The sequence below is a fragment of the Prionailurus bengalensis genome, chromosome A2 (genome assembly GCF_016509475.1).
Source record: "Prionailurus bengalensis isolate Pbe53 chromosome A2, Fcat_Pben_1.1_paternal_pri, whole genome shotgun sequence".
NCBI lineage: Eukaryota > Metazoa > Chordata > Mammalia > Carnivora > Felidae > Prionailurus > Prionailurus bengalensis.
The window spans coordinates 131,953,734-131,974,682 of NC_057348.1; the positions used below are offsets into that span (position 1 = coordinate 131,953,734).

Genomic DNA, 20,949 nt, shown 5'->3' on the forward strand with positions numbered 1-20,949 from the left:
AAATAAACTAATTAAGAAGGAAAGAAAGAAAGAAAGAAAGAAAGAAAGAAAGAAAAGCCTGAGTTATTACCTGATATATAACCTAATGGTATTATAACTATCACCAATGGTTATTTGTTCATTCTCTATATGCACCTTGGGAAATAACTCATTGTCTTATAACAAAAGCGATTAAAAATTTTTTTGAAGACAAAAAAATACTACCAAGTAAAACAGTTCATTTGGAAATCTTTTTTTAATTATTATTATCATTTAATGCTTTATGCTTTATAAGTACAAATTCATTCTGAAGCAATGCTTGTAGAACTTTAAAACCTTGACTCTTGAATAATTGACATTAAAATTGTTCAACTGTGTTATGCTTTCTCTTTATACAAGAGAAAAACATTGCTTAAGGACGGGCCACCCACAAAATTTTGTAGATTACAAGATTATCTCCCAGTTGCTTCAGTCTCTGTCAGATTCGGCTTATGAGTGCTCTTTGAATGTGTGAAGGAGGTAAAAAGGATCCGTGTATAAAGTATTCAAACAAACAAGGTCTTTCTTTAAGTTTATGCATTTCAATATACATGGGTATTGTTCTTAAAAATATGGAATCAAAGTTGAAAGATTTGATCTATCAAAACGTGCTGATAAATGATACAGTGATAAATGCAAATTTCATGGTCAATACCAAAAGACCAAAAAAAAAAAAAAAGTCCTCTGCCATTGTTCATGTTTTATCTATTTTTTTTTTTTTTAACCGTAGAGGGAAAAATACTCTCGGGGGGAAAAATGAAGCTTTACTGCAAAAGAAATGAATGCAAGAAATGGCACTTTAAGTAGTGAAGAGACGTGAAGCATTGCAACTTCATAGCCTGCTAAGGAGCAACAGCTGTACCTAATTTCAACTTGACGTGCTTCAGATCTCATATTCATATAGGCATTTAATGATCCAAACATAATGGTCCTATATAGAATAATTACTTATATGAAGGAGCAAACTTCATACGCATTCCTTTTTAAATGATCCTTCAAGAGAAAAACTGCACTGGGTCTTTGAACAATGAATAGTCTCTTTCACCAATCCAAATGTTTGGGGCTAAAAAGCTTATCATTTAAGAGAAAATAATAATAGTGGTGAGGTTACTTCTTTTTGACAGACTCTTTTTGTCTCCCCCCTTCCCAGGATAGCCAGTACAATGAAAAAAGGTAGAATGCCAAGCCAATCATCAGGTCATACTGGTAGATAGTTACAAGAAAAATCAGAAACAAAAGGAAATAAGGTATTTTAGAGTTGGTGTATTTTGAAATCAGAGATTCACTGCTTTCACTTTGACCTTCCTGGGCAAGGAGACTAGCAGAAGAAGAGCTCTCGGATTCCTTGTCACCTGAAGAGCCCGGTGATTGTCCAGAGTTGAATCCTTCTTTTCCATGCCTTGCCTCTTCCATGTTCTCCGCGGCTTCACTGACGGAAATCTTTGGCCATAGAGATTTTTCCTCACTGCATTCTTCTTGTTGAAAAATCTGGCTTGTCAATCTTTCTCTGCTATTACCTGATGTCACTACTCCTGAACTTTTAGAAACTTCTTCAGGTGTAGACCCAGGATGAGGGTGCTTCTCGGTACCCGGGATCTCACTTGTTGGATTACAATTATATTCTGATTTAGTAGAAATAGATTGGAGAGTCATGGTAGTAATTATATTCTCTACAGCAATTGCCTGTTCATGAGATGGCACTGAGGTTTTAGCATGGTGATTGGAAACGTGAGAGCCATTCTGAGAAGCTCTATTAGTGTCTGAATTTAAAGCAGAATGAATAACAGCTTCTAGATCCTTTCTCTTTGATGATTCTTGGACCTGTTTATGATCTCTGTTTTCTGGAAATGTTTTTTTGTCTGTTGGTAACATTCCCAAATGTAAATCCAGTTTTGAGGCTGCCTTTTGATTGCCTGTAATGACCTGTAAGGATTCTTCTACAGATGTGATATTTCCAATGCCACGTTTCTTCCTGTCATGTGTCTTCCTGGGATTGTACATAGATACGGTTTCTTCTTTCTCCGTTTCATCTACATGTACATTACAAATACCCAAACGTGACTCCTTTTCAAAATCATTGTCATAGATTACACCTCCTGTATCTCGTTGACAAAGGGTATAATGTGAATCATCATTTCTCCCTTCATGTGGATCAAACGCTGTTGCCTTTACCTCGATGGGCCTGTCACTTCGTGCTGTCTCTTGAGGTAGCTTAGCAATTATTGCTTTTTCTCTAGCAGACATGCTTTCTAGAGTACTTTCTGATGTTGTCTTAATTATATAAGCTGTACCTGCTTCTGCTCTCTCAGTAACACCATGATCAGCTAGAGAAGACAGTTCACAGCTCACTGTTTCTTGGCAGGTAAACAATTCTTCCGTAGGAGTAGCTTTCAAACTCCTTGTATTATCTCTCTTTCCCCACACGTCTTCACAATCTGCTTGTTCCTTGATCTGTTCTGTTCTATTTGTCTTGCTCTCTCTCGCTTTTCTCTGACTTTCCAGAACATTCCAACTTTGTTTATGTTGTGCGTTCTTATTCTGATCTTCAGGATTAATCCAACCTGATTTTTCTTCTTCAACTTGGAAAAGACAATCATTCCTCAAAACTTTTCCATTTCTTCGTGAACAAACCTGATCAGGCATCCCTCCAATAGTGGTGCCGTCACTAGTCGAGAGACCATGCTCTGGAGTTGTTAACCCAGCTTCTTCCCGACTTAGACTTATCCTTGGTGAATGAAACGTATCTGCTCTGATTGTCTGGTCGGGAATTGTGGTGTCTTTACTCAGCCGAACGGCTAGGTCTCTGTTACCAGCTCCGGTCCCTTCCATACTTATTTCAGAGTGGCCCTGCTTCCTTTCTTGGTCATGTACGACTGAATGAAAATTTTTGCTTTGTTTTTCGTTAACACCTGAATGTGTTCTTTGCTCCCCCTCCTCAGTATTACCATTGCCATGATCTTTCTTAGAAGATCCCTTTCCTACTGATTCTTCTGAATAGAAATCCAAACAGAAACCTCTTCTGAAACATTCCCAATCTTTCACTTCAATTTTCTCAGCTCCTCCTTCATGTTTTTTATTGAGATTCTCTGTGACTAGTTGATCTGAGGAGGGACAAGATATTTGCACTCTGCCTCTCGCATGGGCTGGATTAGCATTATCATCCAGTACTTCTCTGCTGCCCGTGTGTAATTGCACTAATTCATCACTACTAGTATCTCCCAATGGTGGCTTGATTTCTCCTATATCTGGAGTAATTTTCTCTGAAGGTTGATGACTACACTTACTTCCTGAAGAGTATTTTTCATTGAAGTAAAAATCTCCCTTGAAGGAGCTTTCTGCTGATGAACTTGGAGACAAAGGCCTTTTAAACATGTCAGTGTACACTTCACCATGGATTTGCTTCTTCTCTAACCCCTCAGCTCTATTTGGAAAATTGACCGGATCTATCGCAAATGTATTCTTTTCATCTCTGGAAGCTGTACTTCTTATTAAGCATTGATTTATCTTAGGGGATAAAGAACAAAAACAAAACAGATAATGACCAAATGATTTTAAATATACAAAATGAACTCCATATATTTCATTAACGGGGCTAGCAATTAACCGGTAGGTTTCCTTGGCTCGTTTCATTTATGGATTTTGTATAAATTCTCAAAGCCGGATGTTTTGGGGGGATCCTTGTAGGCTATGACTTGGGAATGAGATTAATAAGAAAAGGGACCAAAATTAATCACTCTCCTTCCCAGCTTCCAAATATCACATTGTATTATTCAACTATTCTTGCTTGTCATTGCACTTTCTCCTCACTTAGGATATACACATTGATAGCTCCATGCTAATCAATTAGAGAGCAGCTTCCTGGGTGCCCCTTGCTGCATTTACACTTGCTGTAGGTGCCCCTATTACAGTTTCTCTTATTAATATGTTTTCTGCAAAGCCTCTGCAAACTATTAATAGCAAAACGTCACTCAAAGAAAAGTGAGGGAGTTAATGTCTCTGCAAATTCTGTTTTAATGACCCTCTGCCAACTGGTACTCAAATGTATTTGAGCTCTTCAGTGATGCCAACTGTCAGGATTTAACAGTGAGATGCCTGTGTTTTTTTTTTCTCCTCATAACTGACATTTGCATGATCTCAATAATTATATGCAAATCTTACGTTTTCCCCTTCTTCTCACATAAGGCTCATGTTACTTGTCAACTGCACAGCTGTCTTGTAAGCCAATGCCTGTGGGTTCCACAGATTTGGTTGTATTTCCATCTATTATAGAGCTTCATTGTTTTATGCATTAACGTCAGCATGGAGCAAATTAGCATCTAAATTACAGCTCCCTGTTCATTTATTGGATGTACAATCTCAGTAACTTCTAAACAAACTTTTATATTTGAGTCTGCTCATTGTAATGAGGTGTATTGGTGAAGTATGTGATTTTTCAGGGCCCTTTCATTATATTCTGTGGTTTGAAAAAAAAATGGCGATGTTAACTTTCAGCTGGTGAGAATTCTCACAATGGGTGACAACTTTGTAGTTTCTTAAAGTTGGAGCAAAGTAAATTGCATACTTTAGTGATGCAGCTTCCATATCACTATAGAAAAGGTAGGAAATGTAGGGAAAGAGATGAGCTCTATTTCTTTTCTTTTCCAGCTCTGACACTTGAAGAGGCAAATGTCATTTTAATCTTAGATGATTATGAATCCATGTATCCTAATGATATGAGCTCCAACCAAATACAGTAAAGGATAAATTGCATTATGTGACTCATTTACTCCCATTTCTTCCTTTGTGATAAAAATGCTATCTAAACCATCCCCCCAAAATTCCAAATAGATTGAATGTTCACCAAGTGTGAAATTTATGATAACAAATTTAATACTAAATTGTACAGTGCTGGATTTGTTTCCTGTTTAAAAAATATAGCACAGGCTATTTTCTCCTCATTTGGTAATTTAATACTTTCCAACAACATAGAACTGTGGGGGTCTCATAAAGATGGAAGTAAGTTTTTAAAAATGCTGCTAAATGCAAGAATCACACTTGAAGAGCTGGACAGACTCTAACAATCATCTAGTCCAGCCCTCTCATTTTAGAGACGAGTTTATGCTAAGTGTGCACTTGTCACAAAGATTAGAAATGCACATCAGGATAGTGCTACCTCTTCTATAATTCCTACAAACTATTACTCAGAGCCGCTGGTAAAGAGATAAGAAATGAATGTCATTAATTTACCACTGCAGAGACCAGAAGCAACATACTGAAATCAAAGTGCCTTGTTGATCAAGCTACAGATGCGAGGACAGAATAGGCTGTGCTTTCACATTTGCAAATTATATTAGTTGAAACTATCGAAAGGCAGGCGTTGCAGCATCTTTGAAGCATAAATGGATTCATCGTCTCTAATACCGTGGCAACCAGAACACTTACCATCAACTCTAATTCTATTTCATTATGTTCATCATGTTCCCTGTTTACGTCTTTTACATTTTGATTACTGGTTTCTGAGTCTTCCTTGTCTTCATGGGAACAAACAATTGTTGGGATGTAGGTATCTGCAAAGTTAATACAATTGTATCTATGTGAGACTATTATCATCATAGGCTTTAACAAAAGGCACAGACTTTGTTTAAAAATTAATTTGAATAAATCAAATAAAAAATAGTACCTGTAATCTTTGAATTCTCAAAGTCATTCTCATCTGAGGTCAATAATGATTCTTCTTTACTGTCAAATTTAAAACAAAATGTTATACATGTTTTCTGGGACTACATCTTCTAAGTATTTTTTGTACAGGGGGAAAGTCAAACAAATAGCAAGCCAAATAAGTATTATATAACCTTTCATATTTTCTTGCGTTACTTTGTATGCTTTATAAATAAAATTGATTTCTTAGAATAATTCAGTAGCAAATATTATTAGTAGAAAAATTTAAAAACAACTTCCATAATGCTGTATTTCTAAATAAGATTATGTTGCCTATATTAAAACTTACATAACCAAAGTAAAAATAAGTGTAAATGTTGATTATTCCATCATTCATGAATTTAATATTTGCAAGTGAGAACATTTTTCTCTTGGTTTAAATGCTAAAGTTTTATGAACTGTCAGTCCATTTGTGGTCATGGAAATTGTTTTTTAATGTTCTAATGATTAATTTTTTGTGTTCTACTTTACTCAAAATTCCTTCATTTGGATGGATACAACGTTAACTCTCCTTTCAGGAAAGGAGAGAACAACAAACTTACTAAAAAACTGAAAGGCAGCTAAATTTATACTCAGTTCAAAGACTTTATGTGTGTATTGCCAAAGGCTAATTTTACAACCAAGACTTCAGATTGCTCATATGAAAGCATATATTTTCTTTCTTTAAAATTATTTGGGTTATACTTCCTTTATGATAATATTCTGCATTGTGATTAAGAAAGGTAAAAATATTTTTATTTCAAATGTACTCCATTTGTAGTTTTATTTGTGGAATCATTAGGATTTAGATTTGTCCATGACACTCAGCAAGAAAAATGTTACTGAAAAAGCCTATTTTGTGTATAGCTATGTCACAAGCCAATCTATCAGAAACGATTGGCCCAGTGTCCACATTTTCTTATATTGTCTCAGCTGAATTTTCTTCTAGTGACTTTTCTCAATGACTTTTCTTGAATAAAATGCACGTAGAGAGTTGGCAATGTCTGATAAAGTTGTATAATACAGTCTGCTCTTCATTACGTGGATAGTGTTGATCCAATTTCCAGGAAAGCCAATCTTTTTCAACAAATCATGAGAAAACTGCAAATTCTTCCATCTGGACCATGCAAGAAAGAAATTCAGTTTTGTATATATTTATGATGCTTAATTGTAACTTCACCAAAAATATTTGGTATTTTCCAGTGGGCCCATTAAATAAAATAATGTTTCTATATAAATATAGTATCACTGGAAAAAATATAGCATTTACATAGTGGATACTGACTTAATCTATAAATCTGTATCATTTAATGAGGCCAGTAAATATGCAAATATTTATTTTTATGGAATTTAACTGCAAATTGATGCATTTTCCTTTCTCCACACACCTAATATATAGGAGCTTTAAAAAACCCAAACCATTAAATATCATTTGATTGTTCTTGCTTCCTCTTTATTCCCATAACAGTGTTGAAAAATCTCATTTGTAGAGGGAAAATCATAGACATTTAAAGCCTTCTGTTTTTACTAACTAAAATGCTCTCAATCATTTTTCTAAATTAATTCTCTAAGATACTTCAATTTTTAAAAAATAAGTGCATCAAAAGGAAATAAACCTGCTTCTAACTCATTTTCGGGATAATTAGTTACTAAACTGTGTATTATTACACTGGTGTCTTACAAAACATGTAAATACAGAAATATGGGGGGGGGTGGATTCTTAGATTCAGGAATAAATACAAGAAAGAGAAGCTGAACTACATGAAATTTAAATATTATATCAAATATCTATGCAGTAAACTAATAGAAGATGTGTAAGACTCCTACAAGGAAAAGAATAAAATTGTATCAGGAAATACTAAAAACCTAGAAAAATTGAGAAACATACCATGTTCATAGATAAGAAGAAGATATATGAAAGTATTCTTTCCCAAATTGATCCACAGATTCAATCCAATTCTAAACAAAATTCCACAACAGTCTTTTATAAAATTTGAAAATATGGTTTTAAAGAGAACAAAAGACTGAAGAAAGAAGAAATATTTCTGAGAAGTAGCTGTGAGGAAAGCTTGTTCTACCTCATTTCAAGAGATCTTATGAAATTTTAGTTACTAAAACAGTTATGTTGTGGGTGCCTGGGTTCAGTTGGTTAAGTGTCTGACTCTTGATTTTGGCTCAGGTCATGATCTCACGGTTCATGAGCTCTAGCCCCATATCTGTGCTAATAGCACAGAGCCTGCTTGGGATTCTCTTTCTCTCTACCCCTTCTCCCACCCCTCTCTCTTTCTCTCTCTCAAAATAAACAAACTTCAAAAAGACAGTTATGTTGGCACAGAGACAGACAAAGATTGAGAGCTTAGTAAAGATTCTCACATATCTATAACTTGGGTATATGACAATCATTGTATGTCACATAGCAGGTAATAAGAGATTTCCCAATACATGGAGACAGGGAAAATGACTATTGTTATGAGAAAAAAAATGAAATTGGCACAACCTATATTTAGAAATCTACTCTGGATGGATGAAGATCTGAAATGTCAACAACCTTGAAATTCTTAAAAAAATTTTTTTAATGTTTATTTTTGAAGGAGAGAGAGAGAGAGTGTGAGTGGAGGAGGGGCAGAGAGAGAGAGACCCACACACAGAATCTGAAGCAGGCTCCAGGCTCTGAGCCGTCAGCACAGAGTGGAACGCGGGGCTTGAACTCACAAACCGTGAGATGGTGACCTGAGCTGAAGTCAGACACTCAACTGACTGAAACACCCAGGTGCCCCAGCAACCTTGAAATTCTTAATAGAAAATGCATGTGAATATCTTATGGACTTCAGAGTAGGAAACATTTTCTTAAATAACAAGAAAAAAAGTGGCTATAAAAAGGATTGTCAGCCTAACTATATTGAAATTTAAAACTGGTTCATTAAAATACATATTTATAAGAGAAATGTATAAATTACAAACTAGGAAAGAATGCAAAATCAACACAAATAAGTATAAAGACTACATAAAGAACTCCTACAAATCAATAAGAAAGTACAAACATTTCAATAGAATCAGGGGAGAGGGACAGACATTTCATAGAAGAGAAACTTCATATAAGCCTATAATATGCACATAAAGGGGTAGTCAGTATGGTTAGAGAACAGAGAAATGTAAATCAAGACCACAAGGAGATACTCTTTTATATCTATTTAATTGATAAAAATTGCTATCAACTACAGAATCTTGAAACAACCCAAATGCCCATCAACAGAAAAGTAGACACAAAACGATGGCATATCACAAAAAAGAATATTACGTAGCACTCAGAATTAATAAACCAAAGAGACATACAACAATATGGATAAATCTTAGTAACATAACATTAAATGAATAGTCCAAAAACATTACATCAGAGGATGTTCTTTTTTATATGCTAAAAACTACTGAAATAATTTGAATACATATATGAAGGAAAACAGAATATACTAAAAAGCTAAATAATCTCTCTCTCTCTCTCAAAATAAATAAAAATAAAACACTTTTTTAAAAAAGGGCCATTGATTCTTCTAGAAGATATTTTGATCACCCACTCTCATAACTTTCAATAAACACTGGAAAATTCAAGATAAATAAACTATAGCCTTTTATTTCTAGGAAGCTATAATGTAATGACTAAAATAGGTGCATCAATAGGCAATTATAATCATAATAAGTGATAAATATTATAATAAATTATAGAATATTATACATATTCTCTAAGACAAAAAAAGAGAGGACAGAAACCAGGAGGTTATTCTGTGGGAGAATCATGGGATTTTTTACAAAGGAAATAACATTTTGAGTTACTGAGTTATTGAGAAAAGTAGGAGCCTGGCAATGAGAGAAGAATGGCAAGGTCATTCCAGACAGAGGCAATAACAAGTGGTAAAAGATTTAAGGGTATTTAAGGGATTTAAGAAGGCACAAAAGAACGAGACACATTCAGAAATAAGATGTTCGGATGGTTTGGATTGCATTTTGGGGGGGGAGGGGAAGAATGCCAAGGAACAGAACTGGAGCTAGTTTGAGTACTTTTTTTTTGTTTTTATTTAAATATCAGTTAGTTAACACACAGTGTAATATTAGTTTCAGGTGTACAATTTAGTGATTCAACGCTTCCATACAACACCTGGTGCTCATCACAACAGGTGCACTCCTTAATCCCCATCACCTATTCAACCCACTCCTCATGCCCCTATCTCCTCTCTAGTAACCATCATTGTTTTTGAGCATGTTTTAAAGGGCTTAGCATGCGGGGAAGTGGATCTGAGTTCTTTAAGCATGTTTTTAGCCACTGCGGGCGTGGTGGGACCTTTCTAAGGAGAACCTGGATAGAATGAGCCATGGTGGGGCAAAAAGACTAGCCATGAGATGACTACAGTATTTCAGGCACAAAATGATGAGGGTTAAAGGCGATGGCCAAGAGGAAAGAGGAGAGAAATGAAATGCTACATCCTTTTGATGTGGCAACAATATGATTGTTGATCAATTCCTGTAGATAGATTTAAAAAATGACTAAAGCTAATGCACTCATGAGATTTAGAAATCTACTATTTTTCCTCCTAAGACCTAAGTAAGGGAGAGTTAAGTCTGGTAGTTAACTGGGGCTCCTGCACTACCAGTCAGTACGGTGTTGAATTAGTCTCCAGGGTGGTTTCTGATCTCTTATGGGCTGGGTGATCTGCTTCTCAGGTACCCATGAGAAGCACCTTCCTCCCTAATCTCACATGCTTAGACAGGGGACCCTCAAGTTATGCTTATTAGTTTTCTGGGTATTATTCTAGTCCTTCCCTGGGGAAAAAGAAAATGCCTCTTCATCCATTCTGTTCACCTGGGCCCATAATATTCTAAGTAGTTACCAGTCAGCCTCTAGGTTGGAGCCAACTTGTTTTGCTAGATTTGGGCATTCTATCTTGATGAATTTCTAAGGAACTAGAGATCAAGCTCATAACGGAAATTTAAGCATGCCAGTTGTTCAGGAGCCCTGCTGCCTTGTCCTTCTCTTTTCCCATAAAAACTATAGCTCTTGATACAACAACAGTTCCCCAAATCTCCTTTCACATCAGAAGCACCAGGTCCTATCTCTGTAAGTTTTAAATTAATAGACCTGCACATGGAGGTGGGGTGGGGGGAATGGACAATGATATTACTGGTAATCTCCTAAAGTGATTTCATGCGAGGCAGATTTGCAAACCCTGATATAGACGTGGTGTGTGTCAGTGCACGGAGTCCATTGGGTCTAGTTGCGCAGGTGGCCCCTTCCCTAGTGATAGGCAGTGGAGAGAGTCATTCTTCTGCTTCCGTTGACCCTCCTGGCCCCAAACCCAGTTCCCTTACTCCGTGTTAGTTTGATAAGACTTTGTAACACGCTTTACTACTATTTAGAAAACACTTATGGGTAAAGAGAAATAAAGGCTAATGCAGAGGTTTCTAGTTTCAGAATTCCAAAGGATGGAACTACCCTCACCTGAGATGGAGAAATCAGGAGGCGAAGCAAGGGTGAAGGAAAGCAGATGAGTTTCATTGAAGGAAATGTGTTAGGCTTAGAAAGCCTTTGGGCTTTTGACAAAATGGGAAATGAAAATCAGTTCTTATTGAGTGAAAAATGCCCAGATTATGTTGCTTTTCTTTTACCTCTCATAATACCATTGCACAAAGGCTACAACATCTTTACATTTAAAAATTTCCCCCCACTTCAGAGAAATGGGATATAGTACTGCAATTTTATGTGATGGCCTCAAGTAGATAATAAATATGTTTTGGATGTGTAAAGAAATTAATGATTTCCAGTTAATAATGATCCCTATGAAATGTAATAGTAACAAAATATATAGCAATCCGTATTCATTCATTCAATCAAGCATGATTTAACAAATGTTTGAGTGCCCACAAATTTCCAAATATTGTACTAGATCATCACAATGAATAAGACCGAGTTCCTGCCCTCAAAGAGCTCCCAAACCCATGGGAAGACAGATACTTTTTACACAAATCACAGTGTAATAAGTGTGTGTTCAGTGGGGTGGAAGATGGGGTAGAAATAGTTTCCAGGAGGATCTGGCCTCTAAGTTGAAAATAAGAAGTAACGCTAGTTAGGGAGGAGGGGAGCGGCAATTCTAAGTTTAAAGTGTCATGTACAAGTATATTATCAGTAAAAAAGAGCTATTTTAAATATGTCAAGCAATTTAAGATACAATTTAGGAAGAATGAAAGATCAAAACCCTGGGTATCAAATAGTAGTCAGCCAGTTTAACAGGCACAAACTTAAAATCCTAACAATGCTTCTTAAAATGTGGTTCACTGAGCTCCTTCAAATAATGACCTGGTACTCATTACAAATGCTGCTTTGAAGGCCCAAAACCGGTTCTGAATCAGCATGTCTGGAGTGGGGAGTAGGAACTGCATTTTTTAGTAGAACTTCATTTTTTAGTAGATGTTCTAGTGTTTGAAAACATCTAGTCTCACTGCTCATATAAGGGCTGCAGGAAGACACTCTAAGAATCCAGGAAAGTGATGCAGGAAGTAGCTCCTTATGTCTCTGACTTTTCAGCAAGTCACATCCAATTCTGCAAGGATTGCTGCAGCTCTATGTACAAAATAACTGTTTACGTATCACATATACCCAGAAAATAAGTACATTGGAAAACAGACCAGTCTAGGTATCTTATAGAATAAAATGATGAAAGATCGATAAGGTAGAAATTGAAAGGTATTTGAAACCTATCTAATAAATTAACAAGAAAACAATAATTTGTGTTTATGAGTCAGCAGTTAATAACTCACAACTTGAGTCAGTTCTACAGACGCTCAACTTCTTAGCCTCATGTAACTTCAGAAATGTTATCCTACTTTTTTTTGCCAAACTCCTTCAATTCATAGGACCTCAGTTCTGTAAGAGGCCTCATACTTGGATAGTCCCATCCCATCATATCATAGGCAGAGAAACTCAAGCCTAGGGAAACAATATGGCAGAAGTCACACACACTAGTAAGTAAACTAGAACTATGTTCAGATTTCTTGGTCACCATGCCAATGTTCTCTCATAGAGGGTCAAACCAGAGTGAAAGAGAAAGGCTTGGATGCATATCTCATTCACCACTTACTAGCCATGTGACTTCAGACATGATACTTAACCTCTCTATGCCTCAACTTTCTCCAAAATATTGCCTCCTCTTTATATAGGGCTATTATTTAACATAGTCTCAATATGTGTAAGTGTTTGATAAGTTTATTATTATTATCACTACTGTGTGGTAAATATGTTTTATAACACCATAGCACCAAAGTCCCATCTTTTTCCTTTTACTTGGACTTACCTGTATTTTTTAATGTTTACCCTATATTCTCTCATATCTTTAATTCACAAGCTACTTTCAAGAGTAAAATTTGCAACCCATGATAGCATACTTGCTTAGTTGTTTTTAGTGTGCCCTTCTTAGAGGACCATCCTCCAAAGAAAAATCACCAGATCTTCAGTGAAAGTAACCTTTTATTTAAAAGTGTCCTCTCCAAATACAGTGTGCATGGGAATGTTAATTCACACTTTGTTCTATCACCCAGTTATTTTATTCAGTGTCAAGATCTGGGCACTGAGTTAATGCTACTGCAGTTTCTGGGTATATGGACCTTCTGCTTTAACACTGTCAAAATGTAGTAGGTTTTGTGTAAGTAATCATACGGTTTTCCTAAGGTCCTGTAATGCCATTGCGCTAAAAGTTCATATGTCTCTTAAAATAGGAGTGAAACGTCTCGGAGACCCATTCCACACAATCTACGTCTGATGTGATGGAATTACCTAACCAATCAGGGTAAATGTCAGGATTAGGTTGTAGGCAGCAAAAGTGTAACTCTTTTCCAAGAGGAATAAAAAAGTTGGCATAAAAAAGGATCACTTCCAAAGTGAGTCATGACTTGTCTCTGTGTCTCCTTAACACTGCTTGAAAATGCTTGGCATTGCTCAAAGAGAATCAAACTTCCACTCTGAGATAAACAGCTAAAGACTAAACGTTGAACTGAGAAGTTCAGCCTGTCCTTTTGTTCAAAGCGGGGACCTCATTTTATTTCCTCTATCATCCTCCTTTAAAGAAAGAAAGGAAAATAAATGAATGGAGAGCTTTTAAATTAAAAAAACATATGTACCTCAATTGAGATTTTTTTAAAAGGACACTTAAGAAGAGTACATTAGCCTTGACATTGGCACAGACAAATGGCTACTTCTAGAAATACCAAAAAGACTTTCAGACATTTTTATTTTACCCATTTCTGAACTAGAGGAAGAAAGGAAGCAAAAGCTTGTACTTAATGAGAGGTAAAGTTTGTAATACATTAACTACTAGCGCTTAATATCTATTCCTTTGGTGTTACAATACCTGGAGTCTTCTCTTAATCATGAATAAAACTGAAAACAGAAGCAAAATATATGATCAAAAGAGAGAGAATTAAAGAGATAAATTTCTAATTGTGCACAGACGTATCTAAGGAAAAACATTTAAAGGCATGATGCAGAAGGGATTTAGATTGAAAGACGAGTTACGTTCAGTTCCTTGATGATAAAGAAAGGACAGTAAAAGGAAGACAGCTCTGCATTATTAACAGGGATTGAAAGAAGCAGGAAATCATCTTAAAGAAAAACTTCAAAATTTTTAAATGGCTTTATATTCCCTTCGATGCTGAATCTGGAGATGAATAACTAATACGGTAAGGAACATGGTTTTCGTGGACATCACATTCCTTATCTTTAAAGCGAAAGCTCTGGATTAGATTAGGGATATCAAATACAATACCCTCATGCTGGCCTCCCTCTCTAGCATCCATGGCAAGCATTGATAACGCATCAAGGGATTTCCTTGCTGAGACTCCACTGAGCTCCACGAACCTTCTCCGCACAGCCTGGCATCCACCACTTGTCAACCCCTTTATTGTTCAAATTGGAAGGAATTTGCTCTTCTCACTTTTGCTATTAAATAGCATGCCTTCCGGTTTTAGAGTTCTATATTTATATAAATAATAGGGGTATCTATGAATATAATTTTGACATGTTTAATTTGGAAATTTCTTAAACTAATTAAAAACATCAAAATGCTAGAAGAATCAGTAGAAATAGCTGTTAACCTAAAATTGTAATACAGTCAAAAATAAACTCTTGATAAAATCTTATGACCAGCAGTATCAGTTCAAATTGATAGAAATCCTACCTGCACAGTGTGTGAGCTCATCTTCTATTCTTTGTAATAAAGATGACAGAATCATGTATTTCCACATTATTTTACTTTTGTCCAGGTAGAACGTTTCAAATAATGGAACATTACCAGTATCAAAACTGGTTGGGATAAATAAGTGTATTGGGTAATACGTAACATATAAGCTAATTTATTACTTTTAAAATATAATCGTAAACCATGGCGAACCACACGCCTCTTGCGTAAACTCTAGTGAACTGCTCAAGCATTCAAGAAACTAAACACATACCATGACATTAGGGAGCAGATGGTTTTATAGAGTCATTTACCTATTTTCCATTTACTACATTTCTGAAAATCTCTACTTCTATTTCTCAGTTAGAACATTGCCCATTGCCTCAGTGCTTGATCGTGAATATGTACTGGAAACAATGGTACTGTGCCTTCTTGATGCAGGAAATTTCAATAACTGAAAAACATACTTTTGCTGAAAAATTCTTTGTTAAGTTTCTTTTCCAAAGTTTCTTCATTTTGTCACTCTTTTTCCTACTCAGGATTGCCCCTTCGAATCTGCTTTGTTATGTCAAAGCACTAGGTGCTTTTTTTTTTTTTTCTTGCTCACTTCACCTCACAGGAATCAGGACAAAAACAAAACAAAACAAAACAAAACAACAACTACTTAGATTTAATTCTGTGATGGCATCTGGGCAACATGTGCCATTTTGTGGCAATGTGTATTTTCTAAAGAGGTACTAATTTGTGAGGCTGTAGGAGGATCTTGGAGATCCAAGTGTGAACCAAACATTGTAGGTTGCTTTGGGAGGAGATGTGATTATAAGTAGAACCCATGAATTTTAAGTGAAGAAGGCTTATAGGTAAACCTGGCCCAAGGGGGGCCTCTGCCACGTCCTGCCAGTTATACTTGTTATACTCCACTGAGGGAGAAATGTGAATGTTTATAATCGATAGGTACTGGAAAAACTAAAGAATACACATCAAAGAGATTTCAGAAAATATTCTTAAACTTATTGGCCCAAAGTCCTTATTTCACTTGAGTTTTAAAGGAAGTAATTGTCACCCATGGAGTAGGTGGGTGACAAGAAACTAGTGATTATTCAGCTGAGACTCTTGCTACTTCAGAAGTCTGACATTCTTTTTCTCCACAATTCCCCAGCAAAGTGATTGCTAAGAGCTTTATACCATCTCCATCTTTCAAAAATTATCAGAGTGTTGTCATGTGAATTTTTTTTCCAGAAGATACTAAATTGCAGGCATTATTTTTTTCATAATGATACTGATTTTGTCTCTGGTGGTGTAAAAACTCATTATTCACAGAGTCCTGACTACTGAGCCAGCTAATTGCAGTTTAAGAAATTCTGATTCAACATGTTTTCTTTGTGGAATCTACATGTAAGCATTGCCTAAGCTATTTGGTTTGTTAAATCCAGAGCTTTGACATCCCAGCTCTATAGCATTTGTGTTACGTGTCGTTTTGAAACTGTTTTAAGAAAAAGCAATTTCGATCCCCACAGTGACCAAAATATCTCTTAAAAGTAAATAAAGTAAATGTGTGAACCACTGAAAAAATAAATAAATAAATATTTCCACAGAAAAAAAGAGAGAAAGTACTTTAAAGTGTAAATTGATATATCCAGTGTATGTTTGGAAGGGTTGGGAGACGGAGTCAATACAAAGGAGCATGAGACTCCCAGACTTGAAAATCCAATCATTCCAGAAGTGACACCTCTCGGAAGGAATTGTTGACGAAGTAAGGGTGATGGGTATGAAGTCAGAGCACTAGCCTCAACTATTCACCTGAGCATCTTTGCCCTCAACTGTGTCTCAAGATAGCAGTGTTGACAAGTAGTAATTCATTTTTGTTATGGGGAACAAAGTGCTAAGAAACTTCTCCAACTTTTTTCCCAGCTTCTGTCCATTCCTGTCTCCTGACCAAGAATTTCAAGCATGTGTCAATACTCTTTCTTTCATCTGGATAGTAAGTTGGGTGAGATGGTATACAGTTCAGTAGAAATACTGAAAGAACAATTCTGCAGTATTTCTTCTAGGAGATCACAGGTTTTATGTTTGTAAAAATTCACCAGATATCTTAAATATAATAATTGGGACCAACAAACGTAGAGGCATGACAAAGCAAGTTAGAAAAGTTCCAATACACAGTGTCTTCCTGTGACTACCTTTGTTAAATTTAAAAGCTATAAAGTCATTCTTAGCTTGTTTCTTCCTTGCTATGGAATTATACATGTCTATTTCCTCTATGTTTTGAATTTTTTATATATTATCAGCGACTGTTTTTTAGTTTTAATGAGTGTTTATGATATGAAATCCGTTGTAATTCACTTCCATTCTCAAGCAATTCAGTTTCACCAACATATTTCCAAACTAGCTCTTCTACTTATGCTAATCACAGCATAAATTGATATATCAGGGAAAAGAGAAATATGATAAATTGGGTTGGATGGTTTATGTTAAAATCCAAATAAGAACCCTATTATCCAAGTGGATTTGTATTTAGCTGCATTTGAAAAGTTTTCTAGGCAGACCGAGTAAGGCTTAAAGCATTATTTCTAAATTTAATGCTTTTGTGAACTTACGTCACACATTAAAATCATCTTAATGCACCTTTTTGTCAATTCTTCACAATAGTATTACAAAAGGAAGGAAGGAGAGGATACATTTAAAAAGCAAATGAAAAAGAACTCAATGGAAGCCTATTAGGCTACCTGTTGATGAGCATGTAAGAGAGTCATTAATATGCGGCTCATTGACATGATAGGCCATAATGACTCCTCTAGGGACGGTTCAGTCTATTGTGTCAGAGACTAGTTAGGGATTCATTAACGCGAAGACTCGTGACTTCTTAATATGCAAATTATTAATGCAATGCACTGAGGCATCCCTCACAAATGTCCACATTTTGCATTACATGTTTTTTGCCACCCTTCACCCACCCCTTTTGTGAACTATTTTCTTTCTTCCATCTTCTGTTGTGGATTTCTTCACAAAAGATTCTGCACTCACGTGGAATCTATCACTTCACATTCAAAGACCTCCTCCCCTTCAGCCCATGTTTCTTGGATTTAATGCAGGTTTACATATACAAATCGCTTGAACATTTTGAATAAAGCAGTAAAAATTCAGCATAAAACCTGATTTGAGATATTTCTCCAAGGTCAAATTGGTTTTTGGCTAAAGGCAGGACAACGTGAACAAAGTCGTTGTTTTTAAAAAGTGAGACTCTGAAACGTGAATAGTATCATTTGTCCTGAAAGTGGGAGGGGAAAGAGAAACAGAGAGCTGAGAAAAGCCCAAGAAAGAAGACACAAGAAAAAAACATTTAATTAAACCAAGAAGAGTAACTATTCATACCAATGTAATACATTAAATGAAGAAGTGGATTTACACTACTCAATGTCTAGCATACAGCAAGTAATCAGTAAGTATTAGCTGGTATTATTATGTTGGCATTTTGCATGTTGCAAAAAGTTGAAGGTAATATCCACATTTCCTATTGAAACAATAAGAAAAAATATTATGGAGTGAAAGTTATTCCGTCTTTGTCTTTGAATTAACATACCACAAGGAGGGGATCAAACATATTCTTTATTCCTACAGCAGAATTAACTACAGAATTCATGGAGAGATACTCAAGTATTTTTTGAAACTTATCCATATTTCATGTATAGAAAATATGTTATAATATACCTTTTCATGTGGGACTTTGTATACTACCCATATTCATTTTCTTGCACTTTATTACTCTAGCCTTGTCTAAAATACAATAGCTTCTCTACTACATTTCAGGAGAAACAGACTCTATTTCTAAATTCCATAAACCCTAAACTCTGCAGTGGGTCTACAGAAGTCTGTTTATCATGAAATTCATATTTCCATACAAAATCAGTAATTTTTTTCCATACAAAATCAGTAATTTTTTTAAGCTAACAGCTTATAGAAGTATAATGTGTATATAAACTCACCCACTTTAAGTGTACAATTCAGTAATTTTTAGTATATTTAGTATATTTTCAGTACATTTTAGTATATTTAGTATATGATGGAGTTGTGCCATCACAAAAACCTAATCTTAAAACATTTCCAGCACCCCAAAAAGAAAGTTCATGTCCCTTAGAATCACTCTTCATTCCCCACCCCCAGCCCTGGAGTACTAATCTTCCTGTCTCTATATATTTGCCTAATCTGGGCACTTCATACAAACACATTTATGCAGTATGTGTTCTTTCGTGTCTGGCTTCTTTCACAGCGCATCATGTTTTGAGGCTCCTCAGTGTTGTAGCCTGTATCCGTTCTTCCTTTCTTTTTGTTGTTTAATAGTATTCCACTATATAGATACACCACACTTGGTTTATCCATTCACCAGTTGTCGTGCATTTGGGTTGTTCCATCTTTTGGCTCCTGTGGACAGTACTTCTATGAACATTTACGTATCTGCGTGGGCATATGTTTTCATTTCCCTTGGAAGAAACCTAGGTGTGAAATTTCTGGGCTTGTGATAATTCCATGTTTCACATATTGAGAAACTGTCATATTATTTTCCTTTAAAGTGGCCGTTCTATTTTATAATCCCACCGTTAGTGAGTGCATGAGGGTTTTAATCTATTTCCTTGCCAGCACTTGTTATTATCTCTTATCCATCATAATCATTCTAGTGGGTGTGAAGCAATACCTCACTGTGGTTTTGATTTGCATGTCCCTAATGATTAATTAGTTGTCTACTGTTTTATGTGCTTATTGGTCATTAAAATAGCTTCTTTGGAGAAATATCTATTCAAATGCTTATTTCATTTTATTTTATTTAATTTCTAAAATTTATTTATTTATTTTGGGAGAGAGAGAGCGTGCAAATGAGGGAAGGGCAGAGAGAGGGGAGGACAGCGAGAGAGAGAGAGAGAGAGAGAGAGAGAATTCCAAGCAGGCTCTGCACAATGGGGCTCAATCCCACAAACCATGAGGTCATGATCTGAACTGAGACCAAGAGTTGGTCGCTCAATTGACTGAGCCATCCTGGCACCCCTTAGTTTATTTTAAAATTGAGTTCTCTTTTTATTATTGAGTTGTAAGAATTCTTCTGCATGTAACTCACTTACTAGTTATACGATTTGTATTTTCTCCCATTATGTGTGTTGCCCTTTCACTTTCTTGACTGTGTCTTTTGAAGTGCAAAAGTTTTTAATTTGGATGATGGCTGTAATTTTTATTAGCCCTAAAGTCTTTGCTACCTTGGAGAGTTCCTATATAGACTTTATTTGATTAAATCTCTTTAGGGAAAAATATTATTTTTAATATAAATAATCTTTATTAATATAATTATCACAAGCAGCTAATTATACTTCACATTCTCACTAATGCTAATTTCAATACCAAATGCTAGAAAACATCCAACAGTAATTAGTCCTACCTAGGTTCTAGACTGAAGTAGTTGTAAACAGATACAGAAGTGATCCAAATGAATATGTAGATTTAAGGAAACAAGTCCAACTGATTTAGGAAGCTCATAGTACAAACATCATGTTATTTTGTCTGGAGCCTACCATTAGAAGAGATAGAGTAAGCATGGAGGAGTTCATCAGTGCCAAGATGACTCTCCCGGTTGAAGGTCTTTGGATCCCTGATTAAATAGAGCAAAGTTTATTACTAGGAAATCCTAAGAAGATGAAGTGAGAAGGGCTCAATAAGATAGACTATGGTTGAAGATTAGTACAAGAGCAATATGGTGCTTGGAAGGACTAGGTGAGAACCTGATATGAGTCAAAAGGCAAGGAGCAGGTGACTAAAGAAGTTGGGCCACAGACTGGGATTGCTGAAGGAGTCGGGTGCAAGAGCCAAATTCTGCTGAGATGCAGCCAGATTGCCAAAGGTGGTATCTCGGCCACACTTTCAACAAGGCAGAGGGAGATTCTGGAGTCAATACTCTGAAGAATCATACTACCAAGTGGGTTTGAAGGACTCAGTCCATCTATTGGACATCATGCTAATTCAGAATGTCAGACACAACTCAGTGTGTTTTCGATGGACA

The 20,949-nt window shown here is 35.8% G+C and overlaps 1 protein-coding gene across 1 annotated transcript in view; it reads right to left on the reverse strand.

Annotated features, from left to right (window-relative positions):
• Positions 1-216: 216 nt before the first annotated feature.
• PPP1R3A (protein phosphatase 1 regulatory subunit 3A) overlaps positions 217-20,949 on the reverse strand; it is a 37,688-nt gene continuing 16,955 nt past the window's right edge. The window contains exons 2-4 of the mRNA XM_043589307.1: positions 5,678-5,736; positions 5,440-5,564; positions 217-3,522 (exon numbers count right to left, since the gene is read on the reverse strand). Coding sequence (XP_043445242.1) covers positions 1,126-3,522; positions 5,440-5,564; positions 5,678-5,736 — 2,581 coding nt within the window. The 3' untranslated portion in view covers positions 217-1,125. The remainder of the gene's footprint in view (positions 3,523-5,439; positions 5,565-5,677; positions 5,737-20,949) is intronic.